The 18398-nt window shown below is 35.9% G+C and overlaps 1 protein-coding gene across 3 annotated transcripts in view; it reads left to right on the top strand.

Annotated features, from left to right (window-relative positions):
- Positions 1 to 3120: 3120 nt before the first annotated feature.
- The window catches only part of CHST10 (carbohydrate sulfotransferase 10), a 49052-nt gene continuing 33774 nt past the window's right edge, over positions 3121 to 18398 (top strand). The window contains exons 1-3 of one of the 3 annotated variants that reach the window (XM_031959145.1): positions 3121 to 3357; positions 4043 to 4099; positions 5495 to 5565. Coding sequence is in view for 1 of the 3 variants with exons in the window: in XM_003765657.4 (XP_003765705.2) it covers positions 5546 to 5565 (20 nt within the window). In the remaining 2 variants the exon portion in view is untranslated. Of the gene's footprint in view, positions 3358 to 4042; positions 4100 to 5494; positions 5566 to 13015; positions 13090 to 18398 lie in introns of those variants that run through there. The other 2 variants (XM_003765657.4, XM_031959144.1) reach the window with 2 other exon arrangements.

The raw sequence follows: 18398 nt of genomic DNA, 5'->3' as shown, positions 1-18398 counted from the left end.
CTCTGAGTATGATGCCCCCATTCATTTAATAATAGGCTTAGAATGATTTTGGCTCATCTGTAAATCAGTCAAGAAACATTAAACACTCACTATGTGCCAGCTACAATGCTAAGAACTGGGAATACAAAAAGAGGCAGAAGACAGTTTCTACCCTCAAACAACTCACAATCTCAAGGGAGTGGGAAGCAGCAAACAAATATTTACAAACTAAACTATATACAGAATAAATAAGGAAGTATTAAAAGAGAGAAGGGACTAGAATTAGGAGGAATCCAAAAAGGCTTCCTATAGAAGCTTGTGATTTTAGTGGGATTTTAAGGAAGTCAAGGAAGCTAGAAAGCCAAGATGAGGAGAAAGAACATTTCAGGTATGGTGGACAGCTAGAGAAAAATGCCCTGATCAAAGAGATGAAATTTTTAGACATTTTTAGAACTTTGTCAACTTTATAAGAATATAAGTCATTCCCCAACTGATAAATGGTCAAAGGATATGAACAATTTATGGTAATATTAAAAAATTCTCTAAATCATTATTGCCTAGAGAAATGCAAATCAAAACAATTTTGAGATATCATTTTACACTTACCAGATTGGCTAAAATAATTGAAGGGAAAAGCAAAAATTATTGGAAGGAATATGGAAAAATTGGGACAGTAATTCATAGTTGGTGGAATTGTGAACTGATCCAACCACTTTGTAGAGCAAGCTGGAATAATGCCCAAAGTATTATTAAACTACCCATACCTTTTGATCCAGCAATACCACTACTTGGTCTATTTCCAAAGATGACCAGTGAAAAAGGAAAAGAACTTACATGTTCTAAAATGTTTCTAACAGCTTGCTTTTTATAGCAAAGAACAAGAAATTTTGAGGATGCCTGTCAGCTGGGGAATGTCTGAACAAGTTGTGGTAAATGATTATGATAGAATGCTACCATGTTATAAGAAATGATGAGCTCAATGATCTTAGAAAAACATGGGGAAACTTGCACACACAAAAAAATGAAGAGAAATGAGCAGAACCAAGAGAACATTGTATACAGTAACAGCAATATTACTTTAAGAATGACTGAGCAAATAAGTTATTTTGATTATTATAAATTCCTAAATTAATTATAAAGGACATGTGGAGAAAGGTGTTATCTGCATCTACATAAAGAACTGATAAAAAGATGTATGGAATAATTTTACATCTCTCCGACCCCTACATATATATACATATCCTATTTGTGCCTAACAGTAACCAAGGAGGAAGGGGATAAAAGAAAACAGAAACAATGTACATGATAGTTTTGTTGAATAGCAAGCAAGTTCACAGATTTGCAGTTTCATGTGCAATCATCTTTTTTTATTATGCTTTTTTTTAGTTTATCCAATTAAAAAAAAAAAAAAAACAGCAAGGCCATTGTCTCTAGATCAAAATTCACAGGGCTTGGAACAAGATGCAAGAATTACAATTATTATATATTATATTACATAACACATTATATATTATATTACATAACACAAAGAGACTGAAACTATTCTGCAATTTATAGTCTTAAAGGGTTGCTTTGGGGACAGGGAGGGTTAGTCACAAAATCAATTATATGACAAAGATAGAATTAGAAGAAAGGTCTTAAGAAATTCACCAGAATGCCCTTCTTGGGTTTAAAAAAAAAGGTTTCCCCCTCAAGTTAGCACTCGAACTAACCTTTTTTCCCCTCTGATAGTCCATTTATACCAAAAAAGAAATGGAACCTTAAAAAAAAAAAAACTAAAAAACAATAAACAAAAAACCCCCAAAAAACTAAAATCTGAAAACGTCTTTTAATTCTTAGGGTATAAAAGAAGGAAAGAACCATGTTTTTTATTTGTTCAAAAAGTAAATCCATCATGCGTACTTAATAAACACAAAACATTTAAGCTTCTGGAGAAAGAAAGAAATTCTTGCTTTCTTCATCTGTAAAATGAAGTTGCTGAACCTAAAGTCCCAGCTCTGAGTCAATGATATCCTAAGGAAAGAATAAATGCAACAAACTTACTCTACACCTGCACTTCGAGCTTCCCTTGCGTTTTAGCCTCTGAAACACTAATCCTCCCTGAAGCTGCTGGAATTCTATTTTTCCTGTGTTCTGGGCTCAGATTCTGCAAATCTGATCATTTATCCCGTTGAATTGAAAGAAAAGGAAGAGGGGGGGAGAAAAAGGAGGAGGAAGGAGGAGTGAAAACTGTGCTGCGCTGTTTGAAATCCCTCCAATCCGGCCTAAACTGAAACTTTGTGACAATTTCGTTTTGTTGTTGTTGTTGTTTTAAAGATTTCTCAGTGACAATCCGACTAGAATCACCCCTCCCGCCTCCACAAATAAAAGAATATAAAATGGTTTTCTTTCTCTGTTAATTTGTTTCCCTCTCTCCCAGCCCTGGAAGGGGAACAGGTAGGGCTACCGCGCGGGGTCCCTTGACCCGGGAATCAGCAGAATTGCGAGCACTTGCAGCCCAGGGCTCGGCTCAGCCTGGGAAACTGATGCGGAGATAGGCCGGTGCGCCCAGGCCCGAGCCTGGAAGTTAGGGAGGCTGGAGTTGATAAGGGCCGGGCAAGTCCATCTCTCGGCTGTTAACGGCCGGCCCCTCCCTTACTCCCTCGAGCTCTCCTGGCTGCCTCTGGGGGTGGTGGGAGGGAGCTAGGCCGGCTCCGAGCCCGACCCCGAGGGGTGCTGCCGGGGGTGGGGAGAGGACGGGCAAACGGGGAGGGATCGGCGAGTGGCAGCGGCGGAGCAGGCAGCGTGGCGGCTGCAGCGGCGGCGGGACCGGGGATGATGCAGTCAGCGACGGTGGCGGCAGCAGCAACAGCAGCAGCAGCAGCAGCATCTCGCCGCTGCCGTCTCAGCCTGCACAGCCCTCGGTGCCCAACGAGGCCGTAGCGGCGGAACCATTGAGGCCCTGGAGCTGCCTCTGCTGCAGCTACACCGCGGCGCCTGGTGTAGGACTGACAGCACGGCGGCGGAGACAGACTAAGAGCGGTAAGTGGAGGCGGCTTCCACGCCCCTGCCGGGGCTTCCTTCCGCACTCGGCTCCCGGTACGTGGCCCCGGGCCAGGGGATAGGGCATGGCAGAAGGGGAGGGGAGAGGGGACGGGTTGACGGCGGGAAAGAACTGCATTCTCCCTGGGGAGCCCGTGCTGAACGAAAGCACAGAATCGAGAGAGAATAGGGTGACCTCCTCCCCCTACTCATTTAATACACATGGCCGCCCCTGGGGAGCCCTGGGACTAGAAAGCGAGGAACCTGGGAAAGTGGATTTTTCTGGGAAAGTGGATTTTTACAAAGAGGGATGCAGCTGTTGGGAGAAAGCGGGTGATGCCTTCCTTGCACAAAGAGGTCGGAATGGGGGATGGGGTAGCAACCCATAAATAAAGGGGGTGTCGGGGAGATGTCAGAGCTGTGATTAAATGAAGGGGAAAGGTTTTTCATACCTTCGTAAGAGAAGGAAAAGGAGTGTGAGGAGGGACGAATAATTAAGTCTTCTTGCAAAGAGATTCTTGGGTTTCCCATTGTCTTAGTTCTTCATGATTATTTTTTTTAAAGCTTTTAGATGAATGTAGTATTAATTATGCAATAAAGAGGGATCTTTTTCCGTGGAATGGTGTGACCACTGAAACTATAGATCAGCAGAATATCAAAAATTTATTTTTTCCTTGACTGAGAAATTTACATCTGTAATAGTATATAGCGAAGATTGGAAAGGGGGAACTGAGAGGGGGGCAGCGGGAGGGAAAAATCTTCCCTTTGGTTCTAATGTGAGGTTAAAGAGAGTAAAGACGGGTATGGGGGACTGTGCCCCCTTCCGTAAGCCACAGTTAAATTCTACCTTTTGGCAAAAGGAGGGAGAAAGAATTGCTGGAAATGCTCGTTTTCTGCCAGTAGTGCTCCATTCTAGTTGACAAGCAAGAAGCACCCTCAGAAGTTTTGAGGTGGGAACATAAATTTTAAGGAGATGTTTGTTTCAAGCAAGGAAGACAGCCAAATTTTCCAAGATCTGAATTCTTTTTTTTCTCCCCTCCAGACCTGGAAAGACTGTGGAGAAAAAAAGATAACATAAGGCAGTTTTTGCTGGATTCAGGTGAGTTAATTGGAGGGCTCAGGGAAGAGTTTCTCAGTGCACTTCATACATTGGGTATTGTGGGTGGGCCCTTTCTCCATGAATTTCCTATTTCCTTGGAGATAGGGTAGGTTTGATGTATGGGCCTTACCTCTTACTGTATTCCCTCATTGGGGGGAGAGGGGAGGAAAGGATGGAAAAGGATAGCATAGTTGCCCTCTTTCCCCTAGGAGCCCCTCTACCCCACATAATTGGCACTTTTAAACTTGGCAGTGGCAAATTTGATCTTGCCTTAGGTTATCTTTTTTTCCCCCTTTATGAATCCTTTTGGCAAGTTGGTGAAGCCCTTGGACCCACTTCTTTGAATAATATTTTAAAATGTATAAAATAAAATACTCAGGATTACAAGGAAAACCAATTATACTGATATACAGTTATTAAAATTTTTATTTTTAAACATGAGTTCATTAACTCCAGTTTAAGAAACCTTTGGCATAGGAGATCCTGGTTTAGGATATTAGCATGCTAAAGAAGATTCTTATATCTTCTCTCGATGTATTGAAGAAAATACAGTAAGAGTTAAAAGTTTGAAAAAAATTTTAAAAAGCTTTTCTTAAATTTGGATTATCAACAAAACTAAATATAGCAGAAATACAAGAAAATATTAAATAATCGAGGCAATTGACATTTGTTAATTATACCTCTAAAGTAGTTGAGTAAACAAAACAGGTGAAAAGAGAGAAAGGATGAAAAATGGAAAGCCTAAAAGTAGGTAGAGAAGAGAATGGAATTAATTTATAGTTTGAGTATAATCTAGAAATTTAGGCTCCATTTCTCAAAATAGTGGAGAGACATTTTCATAAGTTTAAATATTAAATTCTAAAGTGCTATGTAAGAATTAGATGCCTTTTATATTATACAGGGAATAATGTAGTTGGATCAGTGATTTAGGAAGGCTAAAATAGTTAAGCTAAATATGAATGGAAAAGCTCTAATATGTCTAATGGCAAAAGAGATGTGTGTTCTCTTTTTCCTATTTCATGATAACATATAACCAAATGCAAGAAGCTTTTTTTAATATCCTCTTTAATTCTGTATTTTTGTCTTGCATTCTAAAGCTAATATATTATCCAATATGAAGACATGATAATATAAAAAAAATTAAAACTTGCAAAACAGATAAACTAGGGATGATTAGAAAAGGATTTTTCACCTTTCAAATGATTTTGCATAACAGATTCCTTAGTTCCTCTTGCACATTTTAAATATAATTTACTTTCCAGGAATATATGTACTATATCTAGGGAGGTAAAAGTAAATAACCAAGATGGTTAAATATATACAAGGTACCTAGCTGTTAATGATTCTGGTCTTGTTTTGTGTTTTTTTTTTTTTTTCAATCCAATACATTTATAGGAAAAATTCCAAAAGCTAGAACCTTGGTCTTGGGACATGAAGTGATGAAATATGAACTTGGGTCTCAGCAGGTAGGTGAAGGAATCAATTGAGTCCAATAATCATTTGAAAATGTGTTTATGTGGATATTATCTGAACCTAGAGAATTTATCTTGACCTTGAGACAGGTCTCATCATTCTTCAAAATGTTGGCATTCTTTCATTTCCAAAACTAATAGTAAAATCATTCTGGAGAAAAATAACTCTGATAGCAAGATCAAATTCAAACTTTATAGATTTAGTATTTTTGGGGAGAAATATTCATGAATTAAAAAAAAAAACAGGACCTCATACAATACAAATTTATGTGCTTTGTTTTTTCCACAAAGATTTTTCTTGAGTCAAATGGCATTTCTAAATTCTATATTGGACCTGTTCTTGTGACCTAGACCTGTTCTTTCCTACCCAGGAAGTTGGGGGTGGGGTGGGGAATCATTTCCCAGAAAACAATTTGTTTGGTCCAAAAGATGCATCTGTGTAATAAATAAGAACTCTCACTTCCTAGACTTGGAATCACAGTTCAAATCTTTTCTCAAACGTTTGTTAACTATATAATTCTAGACAAGTCACTTAAGTATTTTCAGCCTCGGTTTCCTTATCTGTAAAATAGAGATAGAATAGCATCTACTTTTCGGAGTTGTTTAGATATTCTGTATCTAAATTACAAAATACAAACTTTAAAATGCTATGCAGCTGTTGACTAATATTATTATTTTTGGTGTCTTCTTAATTAAAGATAGCATTTTTTCTTTATTGTGTTTGTTCATGGGAGTCTAAATTTAAAGCTGGAAGGAAATTTAGAGGTTAAAGATCCAATCCTCCTTTTTTAACAGATGAGGGAACCATGAACCAGAAATATCAAATTGACTTGTACAGGGTCACATAAGTAGTAAATTGCAGAGACAGTATTCAAATCCAGGTTCTCTGACTTTGAATCTAATTCTATTTCTTTTCCACCACTCCAGAGTTTCTAGTCTGAGGAACATTCCCTTCTATTGAGAAAGAAAGAAGCAGAATAGGATTTGAGAACTTTTTCTCTATCATCCATTAATATTACACTATCTACCTCTGCCCTAGACACTAAGGCTTTTTCCAGAAACATAAAAGTTTTTCATTATCAGACCATAAGATCTAAAATTAACAATTCATCTGAGAATCACAGTGTCTCAGAGTTGGAAGAAATCTCAGTGGCCACCTAATCTAGTTCATATGTGTTGAGATTATTAACAAACGAGTAGATTAAGGCAGATCTGAGAGCAAGATAACATTTATTAACAGGGGCATACTACCAGTCAATAAATGTATCCATGGCTTGCCTCCATTGATACCAAAGACCTGAAACAAAATAACAGTTCCCTTTATGTTTGGGAAGTACAGAACAAAGACCAGAACAGGATAGATGACATTATGGGACTGAATGCAACATGACTGGTTACAGAGATGAAAGGCAGAAAATAAGATGATTGATTGGAAGTTTGACAATGGATGCCAACAATGAAACCCCTCTCCTCTTCTCTCAAGAGACTAAGAAGTGGTCTTTGTTTGAATCCAGGTATGGCATAGTGGCTCAGACTTTTGGGCAGCAAACCAGACAGTCTTTGATGGATAGCTTATTTTCTCACATGTTCTCGGAAGGTTAACAAAATCCCTTGAGCAGGAGAGCTGAATTTTTAAAATTAAGTCATTACAGGTCAACTGAACTCTGAACCAAGTTCAGAAACAAAGAACCATGACTTAAGCAATTATAGGACAAAATCAGCTAATTGAAAATAAGATCAATAAGAAAATGATATGGGATCTATCTCATATGAAAAAAATTCCCTTGATAACAAATCCAATAAGGGATTCTCTGATCTTTTCTTGACACTCTCCAATAAAGAAGAACCCCTGCCATTACCAAAATTAAATATCTTTGATCTAGATCTTTGTCATTATATTGTCATGATTTCTTATTTAAAGCCTCCTTAATCACATTGATTTTGGTCTTAGACCATGGATTCATAATCTATTTTGTTTCTTTAACTTTTTAGATTCTAGTTTCCAAAAGTATAGAGTATAATTCTGACCCTACCCATTTATTTCAATGTTATTTTGTTTTGTTTTGTTTTATTTTACTCCCTTTTTCTTTGCTACCCATATTTTTTTGGTTTATCAGAATTAGGTCATAGTAGCCTTTCCTAACTTTCTGAGATATGAAGTAGTTAAAGAGGCCTGATCTGCTTTTAGAGGAATGACACTTCTGGGAGATGTTTGATTAGATGAAATATCCCATCACTACATCTTTCCTTTGAAGGTTTATCGTCTGTATCAAGAATTTAGGGCCTCTAGGTGGTGCAGTGTATAGACAGCTAGACCTGAGATAGACTCATCTTCCTGAATTCAAATCTAGCCTCAGACACTTAGCCACATGTCCTGAACAAATCAGTCAACCTTATTTGCTTCAGTTTATTCATGTATAAAATGAGCTAGACATGGAAAGGGCAATATCCTCCAGTATCAGTATGTTTGCCAAGAAAACCCTAAATGTCATCATGAAGGTCCTACTGATAAATAACAAAGGAAATTTCTTTTCCTTTCTTGTATTTGAGGATAGCAGTTCTGTAACTTGTAGAGAAAGAGTTAGAACAAATTAGAACAAGATTATTGCAGTAATCAATGGTAGAAGTAATGAAAGCCTAGAATAAGTGCTTATGGTTCTTTTAGTATTTCATAGATACCCATAGGCAGCCTGCAGATTCCCTCTAGGTAATTTTTCCCTCTCATTATATGGCTGATCCATTTTCTCAAATAAGGATGTGAGCAGAGAGAAGGAAATAGATCAGAAAAGTAAAAGTAGAATCAAGAAGTCTCAGCCAATGATTGGATTTCTGTTGGATGGCAAATGAACCACTTGTCAGGTATATTATAGTGGGAATTCCTTTCATTTATGGGTTGGACTAAATAATCACAATCATAATAATAGCTAACATTTTTATAATACTTTAAAGTTTTCAAAGTTCCTTGCATGTTATCTCATCTAGGTCCTGTTATTATTCCCATTTTATAAAAAGAAAAAAAAAAAAAACCCTAAGCTTGAGAGAAGTTATTCAACTTACCCAGGTTTATGTAGCTAGTAAATGAGCAAGATTTGAATTTGGGTCTTCTTGTCTTCAGACCTAATACTCTCTCTGTCATGTCAGTTAGATCCAGATGGCCTCTCAGTCCATCTTTCTGACTCTCATGCTTTATAATTCATTACATTTCTTCCATAAAGAAGCTATTTGTAATGTCAAGTCTGATGATATCACCTCTTTTTCTCTCCTTTTATTTTCATCTAGACTCTCTCCACCAAGATTCTACTTTCAGGTTCATATATTTATTTCCACACCAGCTTGTATCCTCTAACATATAATATTAATAGACTGTTTTCTTTTAAATAATCTATATCTTTCCATTGGTGCATTCCAGTTGTGAGTTCCATATTTATCCACTTATAGCCTGTTGGTGTGTTAGATATAAGAGGCTATAAGTTTTCATTAACTCCTTTTCCTCTTTAGTGTATCCTGTAAATGTTTGGGTACCTAATCTATTGATAATCTCTCGAAGTCATCTTCCACATTACTTGAATTTGTGGCATGTGAGTAATTTTTGGTGCCCTTATAACTCTAAAATAATAACTAGGAAGTCTCTATATCATTGAGATCTTATATTTTGAAATAGCCTCAACTTTATCCCCCAGAGCCTTAGCTTTCTGAATCATCTAGGGATGGGATTCCACCTCTCAGGGAAGAAAAAACAAGTATTTTTATTTTTGTTATAGAGAAAAGATTCCACGAAAAGCAACAAATTAATGACTTTTTTTTGGTACATGTTTTGAGGGATATAAACCGTCTTGCTATTCTTTACAAATCATGCTCCATTTCCCATCTGCAAACCTTTGTACTACTGACTGTCCTTTATATTCAGAATACATTCCCACCTTCACTTTACCTCCAAGTCCATTATTTTCTTCAAGACTCAACTCAACATCCATCTTCTATATGAAGCCTTTCCTGATCCTCCTAGTTGCAAGAAATCTCTTTCCAAAACAATCCTGTATTTATCATCTGTGTACTTATACACAGTCTTAGTTCAATGTAAGTCATTTTGGAACAGCCTGTATTATCTCACCTGAGAATGTAAGCACTTTGAAAGTAGAGACTTCCAGGGTGTGTGTGTGTGTGTGTGTGTGTGCGCGCGCATGCGTGTGTGTATGTGCATGTGCATGTATAAGCATGGAACATGGTGTATTGCAAGCCGATTAAATGTTGATAGTCCATTTCATACCAAAGGATATTTTTTTCTTCCACTTACTTTTACCTAGGCCTTCCCTGAATCCACAAAATAGTGTAATTTAAGAACTAATAATGACAACCACAACAATAATAATAGCTAGTGCTAAGGGCTTTACAAATACCACCTTATTTGATCCTCACAGCAACACTTCCCCACTTAACAGTAGAAGAAACTGAGATAAATAGAAATTAAAGTGATTTTCCAACTAGTGTGTGAGACTGGATTTGAACTCAGGTCTTTGTGATTCCAGATTCAGTGTTCTATCACTCTATCTAAATTTTCTTTTTGTTTTGGTTTGATATCCCTGAGATCCCTGTAAAAAAGATAAGGGCTAAGCCTCATAGTCTTATTTCACAAATGGAAAAATTTGAGTTCAGAGAGATTTAATTGCCTAAGATCACATGAAAAATAAATGTCAACCCTAATCTGTTTTAAAGCCCAGCTCTCCGGCTTTTTGGATCCAGACTTTTTTCTAGGATGATATACTGTCAGAAACTTAAGAGGCTCACATTGTGAACTCTTAGCATTTTGGATCCACTTCAATTAAGCTAGGTGACACCTTGCTAGTTAACATTTCTTCTTGAACAAAAGGGAGTTAATTACTGAAAATTCTGGTGTTGTACCAATCTATTTATGTATGGCTGCATTGAGTAGATATGCTTTGGAAAATGTAGTTTGAATAGTCTCCAGCATCAGGCTTTTCAGTCAATCTTCTGCATATATTCCTTATCTCATGTCAGAGAATCTCTTCTATGACACAAAAGCATCCAGGCATTCTTTTCTAGGGTGAAAGGAGTAAGTATCTATATAGTGCTTATTAGGTGCCAAGCAGTATGTTAGGGAGTTTTATTTTGTTTTTTACAAATATTCTCTTACTCAGAATAATCCTGTAATTATTTTTCTGTTTTATTATTATTTGTTAACCATTATCATCACGACTTTCTATTTGAGGTACCTGAGGGAAATAGAGGTTAAATGACTTATTCAGGATCATACAGCTAGTAAGGGGGAAGAGGAGGTGTGGATATGTAAGAAATAATGGAGATTCCCATTCTATTAGCTCATGATCCCCCACCCAACTCAGAAACTAGGGATAAAGTATGATCATGTCCCTTTCTCTGCTCTCTTGTATTATACTGAAGTCAATTCCCAAGTATTTTGGAAAACAAAGCAGAAATCTTTGATTGAACATCCTTTAGTCCCAAGAATATATATCTGTGTCTTAAGTCACAGTCCTACAGACTAAATTTCTATTAGTGACTCATAAAAGTGTCTGAGAGGACATCTAGTTCATTTTACAGATGAGGACCTGAGACTGAGCGGTTAGTTAAATAGTCCACTTAAGAAAACACAAGTAGTAAGTAATAAAGCCCAAATGAAATTAAGGCTTTCTAATTCCAAATCCAGAACTCCCAAATAAATCCTGTTTGGAACATGAGCTCCCTGAGGGCAGAGATAGCTTTTGCCTTTCTTTATATCCCAGTATTTAGCATGGTAGCTAGCATATAGTAGGTGTTTAACAAAATGCTTATTGATTGAATATCAGGGTCTGTAGCTTGAAGGTATGAAGTTGGTGAAAAATAACAAAATGCTCATTATTGTTAATTTTCTGTGTATCTTTGTGCCTTCATAACCCACAATCTTCTCGTTCAGGGGTCCTCAAACTACAGCCCACAGGCCAGATGCGGCAGCTGAGGACGTTTATCCCCCTCACCCAGGGCTATGAAGTTTCTTTATTTAAAGGCCCACAAAACACAGTTTTGGTTTTTACTATAGTCCGGCCCTCCAACAGTCTGAGGGACAGTGAACTGGCCCCCTATTTAAAAAGTTTGAGGATCCCTGTAATAGTTTCTCAGGATGAGCTAATATACCTCTACAGTCTTATAGGGTCTTTAGAAGTGATATTTTTCTCATCAAATGAGGTAACAGTAAAGTTCTTAGCACAGTGTCTAGAACATAGTAAACTCTATAAATTTTAGCTATCATCATTATCTTCATGATCATCTTACTGATGAAAACATTGAGGCTTTAAGGAGCTAGATTGACTTGTTTAAAGCCACACTAGTACTAAAAGCACAGTAAATATGATTCCTGGTTCCAAATTTAATACTTATTCTACAATACAATTTCTATAATTGTGGATGGATTTTTACTCAAGTCCTCCTGACTCCAGGGCAACAATCTATCTACTCTGCCATCTAGCTTTATTTTTTACTAACCTCCAAATGAAATATTTCCTTGGTATAGAAAATTCTCTCTAAAATTAGGGGCATCTAAGTGGCACAGTGGATAGAGTACCAGCCCTGAAGTTAGGAGGGCCTGAGTTCAAATTTGACCTCAGATACTTAACACTTCCTAGCTGTGTGACCCTGGACTTAACCCCAAATGCCTCAGGGGGGAAAAAATTATTAGAAATTTTTTTTCTCTACATCATGCTGAAATCTGTTTCTATACAACTTCCACAAAACTTCTTTTTTTTGATCATTTAAAATTTTCTGAAAAATGTTTGTGGAATTGACTGGATTGTATATTCATTCAAGGTTTGCTAAGACCCTTTCCTCTGATCCAGGAAATAGCAAAGGTTGAAGAGGAAGATTACTTCTCTGAAATAATCTTCACCTGAAGGTCAAAACCCCAAACCATGAGCCTTAACATGGACTTGAAAATGGATATATATTGACTTGAAAGATTCTCAAGTGAAATCTCACTTAGGACTTGATATAATGAACCTAGAACAGTGCTGTGTCCCACACTCCTTTGGCATTCTATCACCATTCTCAGAATAATGCTTTCAAATGAAATGGAATATTTCATTTGGAGGTTAGTAAAAAATAAAGCTAGATGGCAGAGTAGATAGATAGATTGTTGCCCTGCAGTCAGGAGGACTTGAGTAAAAATCCTTCCTCAGACACTTAGCAGCTCTGTGATTCTGACCATGTTACTTAACCTATTTGCTTCAGTTTTCTCATTTATAAAATTAACTGGTTAAGGAAATGGCAAACCACTCAAGTATTTTTATCAATAAAACCCCAAATGGGATCATGAAGAACACAGACTCAACTCAATTGACAATTGACATAACAACAAAAATAAAGAAGTTATTATTTTTTTTAACCATACGAATTCCCTGAAATCTATCCTCAGGCTCCTTTTCTATGTATTTCAGATTAAGAACCTCCTTCCTTTGAGGGCCATTCCCAGGGAAAAGATTCATTGGAGAAGATTTAAACTTTCAGTTATGAGTGAGTGCCTGTTCATATTAGAACAATGCATTTACTGGATAATACATTAGAATACAATACATTTACTGGGTGATTTTGTGGTCAAGCTTCAACGGATCTCTCTCAAGCCTGTTTTCACCTGACTTATCTGTTGCCTGGTCAAATCTCTAGCCCAAGTCTTGCTTTCATTATGGCATTCTAATACCCTTCAGAGCCAAATGGTGCTCCATCCTCATAGATTTTTTTATTTTTATTTTCATGGCTGAATGACTTCTCTTTATTGTCATTTTCAGCTGCTCCTCATTGCTTTTTTTTAATCTGATGCTCTGACATTTCCTACTGTCTCTTCTTTTCCCCCACCCCCACTCCATAGCTTTTCAGTGTTCATTCCATATTTTTCCCAAGAGTTTCCCTTTCTTTGCAAAGCAGCTTGCCTATTAAAGGCTTGGGCAGCCAATGAGAAAGCCCTTTGTTTTTTTTTTTTTGTTTTTTTTGGACAATCACATTGCACCAGATATTATCTCCGAGTCTTCAGCTCCTTTGGCTGTTTTTTTTTTTTTTTCTTTTTTTATCTGATTGCTTGAGGCTACTAGATAATCTAACCTTCTGAATTCATGGTAACTGAGGCATGTGATCCTACTGTGAAAGGAGAACATAGGTATAGTTCCTCAACTGTTTTCATTCCAGACTAAGACACTGTTCATAATTAGTTTATAACATTGGTTTTTATAATAACACTTTTCAAAAGCAGCAAAAAGGGAATGGTTTCTAAAGTTTTATTTAAAACTGAATTAAATCATATTCTTCCTCCTCGTCAAGAGCCACCAGGAGGTCCCTGAAAAATCTAGATGGCTTTGAAAGCAGCAGGATGGAACTAAAATGTCTTTCTAAGAATAACTGTCTATATTTCAGTGCAGCAATTTTCTAGGATCATAGATTTAGAACTTAGAAGGGATCTTAAATGCCATTTTCATTTAATCCCCTCATTTTACAGATTAAGAAACAGGCCTAGAGAGATAAAGTGTCTTGTCTAGGGTAGCAAGGTGCCTTGAAAAATTCACTGACTAGGAATAGAGAGCAGGGTTTGAATTCTTGCTTTTAGTGATCTGGGGCAAGATCCTCTGAACCTTGGTTTTCTCATCTGTAAAATAGACATTAGACCAGGTAAATTCTGAGTGCCAGGCACATAGTAGTTGATTAATGAGAGAAAGATAGGATGGCAAGACTTGGACCCAGATTCTTTGACACCAGAACTAGTGTCTCTCCCATTTCATTTGTTCCTTATGTGATATAACAGTTCATTTTTAAAGCTAACATTTACATAGCATTTACTGTGTACCAGGCACTGTACCAAGCATTTTATCATGATTATCTCATTTGATCCTCACAACAACCCTGGAAATTAACTGCTAATATCACCCTCCATTTTACAGATGATAAATTAAGGCAAACAGAGTTTAAATAACTTGCTGGGGGGGGGGGGAGAGAGAGAGAGATAACTAGAAGTAGAAATATAGATTTTCTTAAGTCAGGAAGGAATTTCTCATTGAGGAAGTTTCACTTTCTGTCCATGAGAGAGGGTGGTAAAGAGAATGAAATATTTCATGACTGTACAGACATGTACATCGAAACCTCATTAAGCTAACATTTGTTTATGCAAGATGCATGTAATTTAAATGACATATTTCCCAGTTGACTAGATGCAATATAGTACATAACAATAATAACTTAACATTTATGTAGCACTATGCAAAAAGGTAGCCCTTTCCTCCTAGTGGAATGTGAACCCTAGGAGCAAGAACTATCTATATGTAGTCAAAGGGTAGTAATGTGCTACAAAGTAGAGTTCTTCACACATATTAAGTGCTTACTGAGTACTTTATTCATTCTGTAATCCTGCAAGATATTGGTGCAGGTGTTTCTTATCTCCATTTTTATTACAAGAAATTAAATCATTGGGACAATATTTATTTTCATTCTGCACAATTCAATCAAGCTTGGATTTCTCACCTCCAAACTCGAAGCAGAACTAGAAGGAAGTAAATGGACCTATTTACTTGAATTGCCCCATAGGGACATCACTTTATAGGAATGAATTTTTCATACTCAAATCATCTAGAAAAAAAATTTTAATCATCATATGCCGTTTTTTAAATAATGTTTTCTTTTTCCCCAATTACATGTTAAAATAATTTTAAAATATATTTTTTTAAAGTTTTGAGTTCCCATGATAGCAAATATGCAGAGAAAGAACTATGGTGTCTGAACACAGATCAAAGTATATTATTTTCCTTATTCTGTGGTTTAGTTGTTTTTTTTTTTCTTTCTTATGCTTTTTCCCTTTTGTTCTGATTCTTCTTTGACAAAATGACAAATGTGAAAATATGTTTAACATAATTATACATATATAACCTATTGCTTGTTGCTTTGGGGAGTGGAGATAAAAGAGAAGGAGGGAGAAAAATTTGAAACTTAAAATCTTACAAAAATTAATGTTGTAAACTATCTTTACACATAATTGAAAAAATAAAATTAAGTACAAAAAATTTTGTTACAAATTTTATCCCTCTTTCCCTTCTTTCCCTCCCTCTCCCTGAAACAGTAAACAATTCAATATAGTCTATACATTAGCATATACTATTTAAGAAGGCCTTAATAGTTAAAGGTTTTTGCAGAAAGGGGTTTTGCTTTTATTTAGTAGAAAGTTTTTCATTTTAAAAGTGGCTATCATAAAAGCAAGTCTGGATATTTAGAATAACCTTTAGCTATATAGAAAACTTGACAGGTATCCAGAACAAGTCATTCCCCAAGGGTTACAAACTGCCAAGATTTTATGGTATTTTATGGTGTTCTATAATTAAAGCAACATTAGAATTGTTAATTTGGAGCCACAAGGAGCCAAAGAAATCATTTGATCTAGCTCCCTCCTAATTGGGGAAATAGAAGGGTGTGGCTTCTTTATTCCTTATTTGCCTCCACCCTTTTTTTCCATTAGGTTTTGATAACTTATATTATTTCATTGGTATAAGCACTTGGTCCATTGATGTCAATCACTCTTAGCAGTCTTCATGAACTTCCAGTGCCACAAATGTGCATTTAGACAAATTTAGCCTCTTAGCCAAACTTCTGTTAAAGAATTCCTCTCAATTTAGCTAGATTAGTCCTTGGAAAATGAATCAACAGTCCATCAACAAGCTCATACATTAAACCTTTCTAGCTTGTTAGAATCCAAGATATAATCTTAGGTTTTTCTGATGTGGCTTTATGTAGTCAGATCCAAGGTTATCTCTCTGTCATGATGAAGCATCAGAGTAGGACTTTGATAGTAAAACTTTTTTTAAAAATGTTATTATCATATAAATTATTATCATGTTATATATATATAGCATGATGTTAATTGTTGTTCTATGTATACCCAGGAATATGGTATGATATAAACTCATACCATGTTACATATATGTTGTATATACTCTATATTACATGTATGTCATATAGATGTAATATGTATTGTATATTATATTTCATATGTGTTATGATAGTGTGTAATGTGTATCCATTTATTGAAATATCTTGTGGAAAATATCCATACCATTGTTGTATGGCAATATTTATGAAAAAGATTTTTGAGAAATTAAAAAATCATAGCTTTTTTTTTTAATCATTTAAGATCAAGTTCATATGTCAACTTTATCATTTTAGTCCCCTATAAATCGTGAGTAAATTTCCTCATAGAGGATCAAGAAAAATTTCATTTATTCGTAAGCTCATATAGCTTTTATAAATTATTGTCATATTATATGATATGTGATATGATAGTATTGTTATATGTATATATATGAATATAAGTGATTATTATGAAATACATATATACTATTATATATTTTAAGTACATTTAATTATCTCACTAAATGAAGTGCCTTTTTAGAAATCTTATTTATGGAAACATGTATGCTATAAAACATTCAAGTTCAATCACTTAAGCTTTTCTCATATTTTTTCATATGCTTCTTTTAGTTTCATGGGTTCCTGTGGGCATTTGGACTTGGAATGAGAAGACTTGACTCTGTCAGTTAATATATATGTTCCACTTGGCTTTTCAGAGCATTGCTTTATCTAAAATGGGTTTGAAAACACTCTACCTGTCCAACAGCACTCTTCTGAGGATCAAATGACACAAAATATGTTAATTCAGTTTGTAATAGTAAATAAGCTATTGCTACTCCCTTGAAAGGAAATTTCAAAAAACAAACTCTTTTAAGAGAATTTACTAATATCATTTAATAAGTATTATGTTCATTTCCAAATCTCTTCCTTTCTCAAATATCTGCCTATATAACAGAGTAAAACTGAAAGAAAGAAAAAGCAGATCAGCAAAACTAAGAAATATATTGACCAAATCTGACAGAGTATTCAATATTCAGTAGTAATAGTTCACCTCTATAGAGAGTGAAAGAAGGGGATGAAGAAAAAGATCCCTAAAGTTTCTGCCATAATACAGTATAGGAATTTTGATTTATCCATGTTTTACAGGTATTATCAGAAAGTCACAAACCATTTATCAAACACTAACTGTGAGGTAAGCATTATGCTAAGCATTAGTGATACAAAGAAAAACTTACACACACACACACACACACACACACACAGTCCCTGCCTTGCCAAGGGGCTCACATACTAATGAGGTAGACTACATGAAAAAAAAGTTGTACGTACAAGATAAATTCAATGGAAGGAAGATGGAAGGTGATCTCAGAAGTAAGGCACTAAAACCTGTAGAAGGTAAGATTTGGTTTGAGAATTGAAAGAATTCAACAGGTTGAGGTGAGGAGGCAGTGAAATAGGCACAGGGATTCAAAATGTTCTAAGAATAACAAGAAAGCCAGTGTGTCTGGATCATAGAATGTGTGGATAGTGGAGAAGTAAAATGTTTTAAGCCTGAAAAAGTAAGGAGAGGCTAGTGAAAGGCTTTGAATGCCAGAGTATATTTGATTCTTAAGGCAACACAAAGTCACTGGAATTTATTGAATAAAAGGATAAAATAGTCACACTTCTATGTTAGGAAAATCAGTTGAATTGAGAATGGATTGGAGTGGGCAAAGAATTGAGCCTTTTAGAAGGCAATTGCAATAGTCCAGGGAAGGATGATAAGGAGTTGTACCAGAGCAGCATCTGTTGCAAATATAAAGAAAAGAAAGCATATGAGGAATTCTGTGAATGTGAAAACAGGAAGATTTCGCAAGAAATTGGCTATATGGAGTGAATATGAGAAAGGAATCAAGGATGACAGTAGTTACAAGCCTAAGTGACTGAGAGGACAGTGGTACCAGTCA

Source organism: Sarcophilus harrisii, chromosome 3 (genome assembly GCF_902635505.1).
Source record: "Sarcophilus harrisii chromosome 3, mSarHar1.11, whole genome shotgun sequence".
NCBI classification, from domain to species: Eukaryota; Metazoa; Chordata; class Mammalia; order Dasyuromorphia; family Dasyuridae; genus Sarcophilus; species Sarcophilus harrisii.
Note: the sequence above shows the minus strand (reverse complement) of the source record. Positions and strands in the feature narration are given on the sequence as shown.